General features: G+C 36.8%; 1 protein-coding gene across 1 annotated transcript; it reads right to left on the reverse strand.

The window, feature by feature from the left end:
* Positions 1-2,547: 2,547 nt before the first annotated feature.
* Positions 2,548-6,829, reverse strand: LOC102800657 (zonadhesin-like). The gene is made up of 8 exons (XM_006816414.3): positions 6,756-6,829; positions 5,019-5,100; positions 4,678-4,784; positions 4,162-4,233; positions 3,914-4,049; positions 3,481-3,731; positions 3,047-3,345; positions 2,548-2,709 (listed from the first exon to the last, which is right to left on the reverse strand). Exons 1-8 carry the CDS (start codon positions 6,795-6,797, stop codon positions 2,682-2,684), a joined length of 1,017 nt encoding a protein of 338 aa, XP_006816477.1. The 5' UTR covers positions 6,798-6,829; the 3' UTR covers positions 2,548-2,681.
* Positions 6,830-12,583: the final 5,754 nt, after the last annotated feature.

Genomic DNA, 12,583 nt, shown 5'->3' on the forward strand with positions numbered 1-12,583 from the left:
GGCCAGCTCATAGTTGGTGGTTCGATAATGCTGGTGTTGGTTAAATAATGGTGTTTTTCTTAATGTTTTGTACAGTGTATAATAGGTAGTTAAAACGATTTGGCGTAACCTTGTTAGACCCTACGATATCATCACCTGTGTCCTTGTGGGTATTTTGGTTGTAGTGCGCAATAAATTGGTCCGGTGTTTTACTGCTATGTGAGACAACGGTGTTGGTATCCATCGAGGGGATACATGCTCCATACGAGGTAACCATGTTTTGCTCTTCAGTGGTGCTGTCCATTGCAGGAACACGATTGTGAAGTGATGCATTTGTGTGGTCCTGGGAGACCGAGTCCAACGCGGGGACAAAATGTTTGTGAGGGGGTAATACAATTGAGGTATCGGTTTGGTTTGTGTGGGCAGTCCTTGGCTGAATGTGTGGCCTTGACCTTGCGTATGAACAAACACGGGCGACTACTATGGTACTCTGTCTCACCAGCCTGGTTTTGATGATCACTCCTATGCCTGCACTACCCCTTTTAGAAGTTTCCACAGTAGCGTGTCTTATCTAATATGCTGCTAGTCTGCCTAGTAAAGAGACATCTTGCCTTAATATGCGAAAAGTCACCGTTCCATCCTTGTAAACCTCTCTCTATTTCCTTCAGTACTTCGGCATGGTAACTGCGGACTTCGCTCCAAGGATACAACTCACACAAGTGCAGTAAGTCAGTAAGGTGGCTGGCTCGTAGCTGCTTGTATTGTTCAGGCTCTTTGTGAAAGATGATGTAAATTTCGCCCCTTGTCAATGCTGGGAGGGTCAGTTGGTTGTATGGCAACTCATCTGTATTTGAACCATGTGTAGCCAGTTTACTTGTAAACTTATGGTGCCATGGAACTATGTACAACACTTGGTCAGTCGACTTTCTTGCAGCACCTGATTTTGGCTTCTTTTTCTTTATTTTAGGGTGAAATACATCATAAGCTAGTTTCCTACCCTTCGTATCGGTGGTTCTGGTATCACCGTTGGAATCTGAGAATGATGTTGTAGACTGCTCAGATTCAGAATCAGTTGAGCTATCGGTTTCTACTATTTGCAACTTTTTCTTCGCTTCGTGCACTTTTTTCTTTACACTACTGTCTTTTTTGATATCAACAATGTTTGGATTCAGAACTGTGTGTTTTTTTGGCTTTGCTTTTGAGAGCTTCGTTTTTGGCCATTTCTGCCTTGATTTGTAATTCAATTTGCAGTTGTTCGTTTTCTTGATGAAGAGCCTCCAGCAAATCTTTTTTGTCCTGGAATCAGACTGGCATCGGAATCAGATTGGCATCGGAATCAGATTGGCATTGGAATTAGATTGGCATTGGAATCAGGTTGACATTGGAATTAGATTGGCATTGGAATTAGATTGGTATTGGAATTAGATTGGCATTAGAATTAGATTGGCATTGGAATTAGATTGGCATTGGAATCAGGTTGGCATTGGAATTAGATTGGCATTGGAATCAGATTGGTATGTTATTGGCAATGAATTGGAGTAACATAATCCAAGAATTACCATAGCATCCCGGCATAGCATCATCAAATTAACTTATTGTTTGCATATTTTAAATAGGATGCTAATCAAATGCTAATACGATGTCAACCTGATGCAAGTGCCCACTTCACACTGCTACATTTTGACAATTAAATATCTGGATAAAAAAATCTGGCTAATATTTATAATAATAATTCATATCCCTCTGTATCATTTATCCATGTAATTCTATGAAAAGAAAGTTCGTACATTTTTGTACCCATTCCTCAAATAAACACATTTTAAATTCGAATTTAATTAGTTAGAGTTACTTTGTCCAATTCCTCAGATATATAGTGAAATAAATAAATTGCACAAGCAAACAAACAGACAGTAATACAGCATGCAACGCAGGAATCGATCATGGCACTACCTACCCCACCACACTCACTATGCTTCGCTAAAAATTGATGAACATGTTGTCTTATGTGTTATTGTTATTATAAAGTCAATATAAGTACAGGCAGATTACGAACATATAACACATACAGCAAAGCACCTTGTCACTGTAGGTATACATGAACATGGGCGATCGACAAAAAAGCGTTATTCGAGAACAAAAATATCAATATTTATGTTCCATAAAACACAAAACGTATGCTAGAAAACATAATTCTATTGTCTGTGATGACAATTTTTGCAAAATACTGCTTTAGACATCGTGGGCTTAGGATCTTCATTTGCGCTTAGTATATACTACCTCTGGTTTAGCCCTATAATATTATCAAATGTATATGATCAGCTATTATATTATATAATTATCAGCGATAATATGTTAATAACTGTGAATTTGTTAATTGCAGCCCAGTGTTAGCAGGTATGTACATTAAGTTATTGAGGTGAACATCAACCAAATACTCGTTTACCTCACCGTAGTTGCAGACATTTCATTACACGTGCGTGTATGTGTGCATGTATTTCACACTATCCACACACACAATTCAGCCACATACATTTCCATTCAATGAAACAACCACATGTGAGCAAAATGTGGGTCGATTTTCTAATGACTTTTAATTATTATGATATTACTGCACTTAGCAATAGAAACAAATTTACTTTTCTCCCCCTTCACCACTTTGCAGTTATATATGTTTCGTCAGATATAGTTGAATTCGGCTTATTTTACTTGTAAAATGAGACAGCTGGACAACTGCAAATAAAGAATATGGTTATGCATTATACAAGGTGTGGTAGGATAAGCAGTAAATAAATATGCTTTAAATTAATCGATATTTAGTTTACCATCTTTTATTACCATACGCAACTAAAATCTTTCAATTTACGTTAATAAAGTGATGGGATCTACTTTACATGTATCTTTTCATTACATCCTGAATATTTATTGGTACGAGTAAACAACATATACGAGTAGGAGTACGGCATCTATGCTCAGCCAATGCCCCAGTGATGGAAGAGCGTGTGCATTAATGTAATATCAGTACTCCCACTGGAAGGGATGGGAATGGAATGATTGCAGCAGTACTCACCCAGTACCCCAGCTACTATGGAATTCACCATGATCGGCTGTAGTCGCACCATTTGGCATTATCAATTCATTTTCTGAGTCTCCATCAGCATTGCCACACAGGCCTTCCACAGGGAAATCTCCAACGAAGCGCTGTGTGAGTTGAAGTTCCACCCTTCTGAAACCCCAGGTGATGAGAAGATCATAATAACCATCCAAGTCGGTGTCAATATAGATATTGTAATCGTCACCTATCTTGCCTATATTGAACTGACCATAGATTGCAGGGAAATCGGCAACATTTATGGTGTAACCCGGCAACTTTGAGGAAACAAGAAAAAGAAAAGAGTCACCACATCAAACTAGACATGACTAAAAAATGAAGGTTGTGTTGATTGATTGATTTATTGGATCGTTAGATGGTGGTTGAATTGATAGAAAGAACGAATTCCTTACTGTGAACACTACATCTGTTCCATCATGGTTGTTTGTACCAACATTCAATGTCTGGCCTGCTTGGGTGATTTTCATTGTCTCTACACGATAATGACCACTGTGTTCAGACTCGGTTACTTGAACAAGTATATCATGATTTCCACCATCCATCTTCAACAATGTATAGAAATCACAGTCTCCTCCTTCATGGTACTTGTAACCATCAAAGGTGCTGAAGCGTGGATCACCCCAAACTTTGCAAAGCATAGGATCTAGTGGAGAATTATTAAAAGAAACGTATTCAGGTCAATATAATGCAAGTCATCTACTGTGATTTGAAATAGTATTACACAAAGCAGATGCAAATGCTGTTTAATTTCATAATCAGGATATCATTAATATGTAAAAACTAACAGGCACATGGAAATTTAATTTGCAAGCTAATGTACATTACTTGATGGTGGTGGGCAATAGTATCCTTGCGTAATGTTGGCTGCATTGCAGCAATATCTGCACTTTGTTGATACCGATATAGGTGGAGTGTCGCAAGTGTTGTGCCAGGGTTCATTTAAACTTTCTTCAATACATGCCTAGACAATACAATACAATACACAAGGACGTTATTATTGTGAATAACTTTAGCGCAAATTATCAACTTTTATCGTATGAATAAGGTTTCGTCTAGGTTATTATTCAACTTGCCTCGATCTGTTGACACTCTGAAGCAAATACCAGTTTTTTATTCCAGTTCCACAGTTGAGTCATACACTCTGGCTGCAACAAACACATATATAAACGTATAAGTTGAATACTAGTAGTTAAAGTGGGAGGGTCCTCGCCTGCGCACGTGCGGGAATTGAGTCCCAAGCGATGATAACAACACACGCTAAAAACTCAAAGGCTCATGGGTAGACGCTTGTTTGTAAACAATAACACGCTATGGCCATCTGACGCATGCGCAGGTGACGACACCCCCGCTTTAATTGTGTCATATATTCGTACATGCCCTCTAGCTAGTGGAAGAAGGGAGGTAAAATAAATTCGGTTGACGTTTCCAAATCTGACATATGTATCACACAAATAAATCGACAAAGTATTCCTCTATTTTTTCCCTATCTCATACCATACACCCAGCGTCACTGCATTGGTGTGTCGTCTCTTGTCGTCTATTGGTTCCGCATAATTGTTGCCATATCAACGAAATCATATGTTACTTACACGTGAAGATTTGCAGTCTTCATATTTGTTTTGATCAGAATCTGGTTTCATCAAACATTCCGCTAGGCTCAGTTTTTCAGAAAGTTTGCATTGTAAGCATTGATTCGCTGCAAAACAAAATATCATAAATGAGCCGTGAGAAATAAACCTTGGTAATAAATTGTAATTAGCTCAATCGACAATTAAATGTATTTAGTTATATTTCTAATTTTTATAGAAACCATTTTGAACTGATTTGAAAACATTCCTGATAAAACTGTATAATAATTTATCGTTTTGAAATTACCAAGACTAAAACGAAGTTGTTATATGATTTACGTTGGCAGCATGTTTGTACTCACCCATTCCCTGACCTGGAACCATAAGGTCATGTGGATTTCCATCAGCACGTTTGACAATCTTTGCAGTTGTCTGCCACACGATCTGCGAAGAGAATCAATTACATTGTCTTAGAAAGTTCAATTCGATCATAGAATTCAGTTGTGGTGCTGTTGGTGACTATGGTGAACACGAAAAATCTTCGTGTGACATCTTACCCACATGGTAATGACACTTCGGTTGACTAGTTTATGAACATGGCATTCAACTAGCAATTAGAAATAAAATGTTTTACAATATTTTACTACGGGGATAGTGACAGTCAAATTTTTGTTGTTGCTGTAGTTACTTAGTACATCAAGGTTAATCATTTATTTTAACTATTTCATCTAAAACTGTTAAGTTCTTATATGTGTATGTGCTGTTTTGGACACATGTCCCGTTGGTACCATGTCATGATACAATGTCGTGTAAGTCATGTTACGAGCACATCAAAATGTTAGAAGGTCGTTGTTTAAGGTAGCGAGAAAGGTATTGTGGCACTTTTGAATATCTCAGTCAAAACCATCATTTCCGTTATATTGTTTGAAAGTATGGAGTATAGAGGAACTCATTTGCATATACTGGGCACTTATTTGCATATACGTACACGTCACGTGACAGACTAATTGCTGGACATTGTCAAAATTAATAAGCCCGGGATTTCAAAAGACTACACTACAGTAATATCATCTGAAATTTGCTTAAATGTAAACGTGTTTTGACGGTTTTAAGAACCTGTTTTTAAACGTAAACAGAGAAGTGTTTATCAGTCAACTTGTGCTATTGTTCCATAATAAAGCATTTTTTTTTAAAATCCGGACACATTCACATCTCTAATTCTTGTGAATCGTCGGTGCTAATTTAGGACATATGGCCATAGTGTCGCAGATTCAGCACCAAGTCCAAGTAAGATACATTCAAAGTAAAAAAAAAGACAAAAAATGTAGTGACTACTGAACATAAAAGATTTGCTGCAATGTTACAACAAAATATTTAGAAATGTTATAATTCATTGACCAGTGGTGATGCGCACATTAATATTAAACACATTAATCCTGTTAAGAGAAAAATGTCATACCAAAGAGGATATGTTAATAAATTATGTATAAAATATACCACAAAAATGTTCTCTTCTTGCTGCCATAAATCAGGCACACTGTTACGTTCAACTATTATTTGTTATTAGATTCCCATTATTTTGAAAATGTGAATATGGACACCTTGTCCACAGGTAAATATGATTTGTGTGCAAAATGGAAAAAATTGCATGTACAATGTTAGGTATATATCAGCATATAGGTGTATATCAGCAAAACCATATTTCAAGAGCAACTCGAATTATGAAAGTGTCACTGCAAAACGTGATTGGGTCTAAATTGTTCTGGTACAATATATCGAGTTCGTGTAATAGGAAAACGATGTATGATTTGATAATGTGATATTTTTGTTTTTGCTATCAAGAACGATCTACTACTTGGACTGACTGTTGAATAGTTAACACTTCCGAATCGGTAAACCGTTTTATATGATATGAACATATTATTTATTCAACATATAAAATTGAAGTATTTACTCTCGTGTGATGATATTAACTCGGAATGAATAGACCCTATATAAACACACAGTAACACATGTATAAGCTATTCCTATTGTACAATAGTGAAATGTAATTGTATAGGGAATACGAAGATATTAAGAAGTGAAAAGTGAAAACTCACCGCTAAGAGCACTGCTGCGAATATCTTCGTATTACACTTCATGGTTTGGTTTTTCACTTCACACTTTGACGATGAAGATGATTTGATGCAAGAATTTCTTGTAGTTTTATGCACATTGATTCAATCTGATTGGTGGAAAAGCACGTCCTTTTTCCACAGCTGTAGGCCAAACGATAATTATTTGATGTTTCTACACTGCTATGAATTATCCAAAATTTTATGTTTTGTGTCAGTCTATTTATTATCAAAAAAAACCTCTGATTATGAAAATGCAATTTTTTCCTTCCTTTTATTGTACAAACATATTAGCATATGACGTTTTCAAGTAACAACAAACATTGTCATGTATTCAGTTAAAATATACTTTGAGTACAGGTTAACATTGTGAGTGTAATATAATTAAGATCTGCCATCAGAACCTGTATGCTTTCAAGTTTCAAAAACAATATAGGACAATATTAACGTAATACAAGGTTGCTGGGACGACGTTTTTAATATACAATGCCCCAAATTATCTATTATAGGAATATGAAATTGAAACAATTAACATATATGTTACATATTTAACAATTCACAAAATAGTCATTGATTATTTTTCTTTATCTTTTATTTTCAAAAATTGTAACAACATGTTGCACGGACATTTTGGCAGGAGGCATCATGGTGTCCAAACGGGTTAAGCAACCAGATATTATAATTGTTACTTGTCATGTAAAATAGCGTAAATAGAAGTAGTCATGTTCACATTTACTAATGTTACGCATGTTGCCATACTATACAAAATACTAAGTACTACTTTGCAGCACATACAGCTTGTCATCTCATCATACTTGTTTCTACAACCAACGCATTTTTGTTTTCTAAAAAAAGGTCTTGATATGAATGAAGAGATACATTTTAGCGACGACACCTGAAACTCAAATCCTTGATCTTTCAGTTGAATAGAACACTTAACTAATTAGTGTGCTTTATCAACACACACGTGGCAGGTGTTGCATGTACACGGGAATATATGTGTGTTTATTACATAAAAGGAATTTGGTAACATATGCACAATTTAGAAACAACAATTTATATTTGGTGCTATCCACGGAGCAATGAACGCATTGACTATTATGGTCTAGTTACGTCTACGTGTTGCCTCATTTGATATTTTGCATTTTCCGATATATGCATCTAATGGGAACTTTTGAAGGTGAAATATGGGCGTTAAATGTGCCGAGAAAAATAATATGGGATTCAATAATATATTTGATGTTCTGTTTTCACTTCATAATAAGAATATACCAACAGAAAGATTGGCACGTGCTTCAGCTATGAAAGCATATGGAGTGAGTGGTCAAAGGGTGAAACCTACATCGAATTAGCAATTGAATCATGAGGAATGAGTAGCCAACATTTAAAACCAATTAGTGTTGAATCTGCTAATGAAGCGTTTGAAGTGAGTGGTCAACAGGTGAAACCTACATCTGACCAGCTATTGGAAGCATGGGGACAAAAAGATGTTTGTTTGTTTTTAATTTTACCATCATCAATTTTCCACATTATCACAGTAATATCACATATTCCACAAAAGGTATACATTTCCCAGTTCATTTCCTATTCCCGAGTCTGTATTACATATGCATATGCATAGAAGCAAGAAACAAATCATAGCTTTACTAAGTTCAGTACGTTCTCTTTTGCAGTTTGCCATTTCATCACAATTTTTTATTCGTAAAAAAGTCTTCTTTGGTCATGAGTTGAGTGAAGAGTTACAATGTAGTGTCATGAATTTGTTTTTGCGTATCTGTTAACCGACTTAATTAGCTGATTATTAGCGAATTGCTGTGTTATGTCTGTCATCGTTTAGGCCTATTTGAAGTTTTGGACGGAACTTGGCTCAGTGATTTTGAACTAATTACGAGATAACCGTCGCTATTCTGACTACTAATTCTGACAGTTGGTATCCGTAGTTATTAATGTAGTGAACGATTAATCAAAAGATATGACGTATTCAGTGCTTAGTGTGATTGGCTTTATGATTGAAGGTTACGCCCTAGAGTCTTTTTACTGTTTTGTAATTGGTTAGAGTTTTGAAAATGAATAAAGAGAGTTTGAGTTGGTCTTGGGGAGTACAGCAGGACAGACGCAGTCCTGGAGAGCCTTGGGGCGAGTGTTGACGCAGTCTATGAGAGTCTTGGGTCAGCCTTGCGATAGTCTTGGGGACTTTTCCTCAGGGCGCTGTGTCTTATAGAGTGCTCGATTGACCGACTAAGACGAGAGCTGAAACGTATTTCATTGTGTGTGTCTTATTTGACTGTAAAGCTTAAGTGACTTTCCCGATCCCGTACCTCAAGGGGACAGGATATAGAGACGAGACGAGTTTCCCCCCAGGCAAGTGTGGAGAACCCCGAGAGAAGAGAATTCTCCCTGATAGTAGTGACAACAGACGGGACATAAAATCTGAACTTTCCATTGAAAAAAAAAACAACTAATTAAATATTTTATTACCACACAGACTTACGCCGGATTGCATGCACATATAAATATATGTGTTTACTCCTTAAGTGGAATTTGGTAACATGTGGGCATTGCATTAACACATAAACATCAATTTTCATTGAAGGTTATTTGCAGAGCAATGACTTCATCTGAACGCTTTGACTATTGGGGCAAATATAGCTGTGTTACACGAGCAAACACCGAATGCGCTGGACAGGGAGTAGTTTTTCTGCCACTCAGTCCCGGGATTGACTACCATGGGCCATGCCAATGCTCTCATTGGCATCTTGTTGAATGGTGTTCTTCAGCAAACCACTAGATGATACCCTCAATCACTTTTAAACACTTTCTTCTCTTCTCGTACCTCCAAAAGAACAAATCAACGGTTACCCTGATTTCATGGCTAGACAGTTCTATGATACATATGATGTAGGCTAGGCTAGGCTATAGCTTGGAATAATATGTGATTGAATTTGTACTTTTTGACGATGCAAACGGATTACCCGCTATTCAACTTATAATCACAGGTAATTATCTCATCCATCGTCATTAAGTAGGATACGCATTGTTAGTGTTCTAGATAATATAAGACGGGGATGTCTGTTTACTCGAACATATCCCCTGGATTTAAAGTACACTGTTCAATCATGATTTCAAAACTCAACCAAGGGAACCATATTACTGAGACATGATCCAACGCAATTTGGAATTTGCTGTGATCCAAATGTAATCTTACCATGATAACCTGATCACCTCAATAGAGGTGGGCATGTAGTTTTAGAGAGCCGAAAAGCTCGCCCTGGTTGACAATGAGCTCTGAGAGTCAGTAAAACTGTCCGTCCACTGGATTGGGGTTGAACATTTGTATTATACCGAATATATCTTAAAAAAAGAATTGTGGCACTCAATCGTGTATAGCAATCTCCCTGGTTATCATCGTATGGCTGAATGCATGTGTGAACATCCATATACAAATTGAAAGAGACCAATAAAGAGATTGGAATTTATTTTATGTGGAGTTTTATCACGGACGCCTTTTTCACCGTCATGATTCTAGAAACTTAATTTCAGCAGCTTCAGCCTGACAAAGAATTACACACCTGGTGCCACTCCGTGTGCCTTGGGTCATATAGATGTACACCACATGGTGCCCCAGGTCGCATTACAACACTGCTATTTTCGGTGAAGGACGATTCAAGGTCAGATAAAATCATTCTAATATACTAGTAACTTTTTTTCGATATTTTACATTCAACTCATCACAAATCAGTACAAATAAAGTCCATACATAACACCCAAAAAATATTTTCAGCAAAAATTAATTCCAGCTAAAATAAAGTATTTTACAGTAATATGGAGATATACTGTCAAAACATTCAAAATAGATAACAGAATCAACCATAGCGACACGTATCCTTGCTTTCTTTTCCGCCTCCTGGTTCATGAACAACAAGGTTTTACTTCATGTGCCACAATCTACATTCACTAATACTCTGAATTTGTCATGTAAATTAACACACTGGTGCATGAGCGGATATGTAAATTAGCCTTATGACGAGTCGCAAAGATGACCCAAGGTGCAATCAGAATCCATTATGCAAATTACACATATGAATATGTAAGTAGTGTCTATCACGTGCATGTATAACACAGCCTACAGTATGTGAATTTAATAGATATACCTTTATATATTTTAAAGTTCGTGAATATAGTTACATATACATGTAGATGCAAGCAGTTTTAATAAAGTACACATCAGCCTCTAGCTCTTAATTTTCTTCAGAATTTTTTCTCAAGGCACAGTCAAGAAATTTGATTTGTATACAGTGTACTATTATAGAAAAAAGTTAAAGCAGTTATATAGATGTATATTTTAGGACAATACTCTAAAGCTATATGGTATGTAACCATATATGGTATGTAACCATATATGGTATGTAACCATATATGGTATATATGGTATATATGGTATATATGGTATATGGTATGTAACCATGAGACCCATGCTTTCAAGTGTAATATATGTGTAATAATATTCATACACACAAACAAATCAAAAATTCATCTTTCACATTATTTGAATTGGCACAAATTGATCAAATAACATGCTAGCTTAATCTGTATGTAATCTCAGAGCCTGAGCAACAGTTCTGTGCAACTAAATACCAAGCAATTCAGGTCATATTTCTAGCACACGAGCCATTTCGTACCAGATATTCACTTTCAAAACTGTTCCCGAAGTCAACGTACGCGCACCTCCGGTGGGCTGGGTTTCTCAATTGATTTGTCAATTTCTTTTGCGGGCTGAAGGGGCGCGTCTCCCCCTAAATCCGCGCGTGGTCCATTCATATCTTTTAACAACACAGTCAAACATGAACAAGAAGATTGTTTTTGTCCACCTCTATTGGCGTGAAAATTATTATTATTATTATGTATTATTATACCGATGTCTTTAAAAAAAATCCCAGCGACACAGATGTAAACGACACAGTGTCACAGGTCGCATTAGAACACTGGAAGGAGCTGCACTCCGGAACTACTGGTTGAACGTAGACTTATGTCAACAACATTCTGTGTTAACAAATACATTTCACATAAGTACATATACTTTCAAAACACAAAAAATACGTAACAAACTAGACTGTCGACAGTCCCCGGGCCTAATGTAATTGTGTATCCTAGACATGATCTAGATGGGAAATGTGAAGCATTTCATGCGAGGGACTTAACGGCACTCCTTACTTCCTACCCGGCGTTTGCAATTTATTCACGCCTAGTACATTTATACCGCGACATTTATAGATAATAATAGATGAGTATTAGGCACGACCGACTGTTGACAATCTAGTAACAAACTGAAAAGTCAGTGATGCCGTTCTACGGCAAAGTTGTGACTCTCCGATTCTTTAGAGAGACGAACTGCGCAACAGTAGATTGAATGTCTCGAAACGCGAAGCTGAGCGCGCTGGCGAAACTCACGGCAAGCGTGACTAAAATCACGCAAAATCACTACAAGATCCTAGTTTTCTCTCCAAAAAGATAGACAAATAGTGAAAGCAGGCATGACAAACTAGTTATTTTATGAACACTGCTGTGTAATGTGTTTCCTTGACAAGTTATTGATATAAATTTACAGCTAAAAGAAATAATTTCGTGAGAAAGTACCCGGATTGAGGTCGACATACGTAATGCGCTAATTTGTTTGGCTGTCATGGGATAAGGTACACATATACACATGTAATATACACATGTTCACCCCAAAAGTGGTGGACATACAGTTTTAGCAACTCAAAGAGGACGCAACAAAACTTCCAGCAACCCCCACATAATTCAAATGGTCATCC

Source organism: Saccoglossus kowalevskii, chromosome 17 (assembly GCF_978046115.1).
Source record: "Saccoglossus kowalevskii chromosome 17, keSacKowa6.1, whole genome shotgun sequence".
In the NCBI taxonomy this organism is placed as follows: domain Eukaryota; kingdom Metazoa; phylum Hemichordata; class Enteropneusta; family Harrimaniidae; genus Saccoglossus; species Saccoglossus kowalevskii.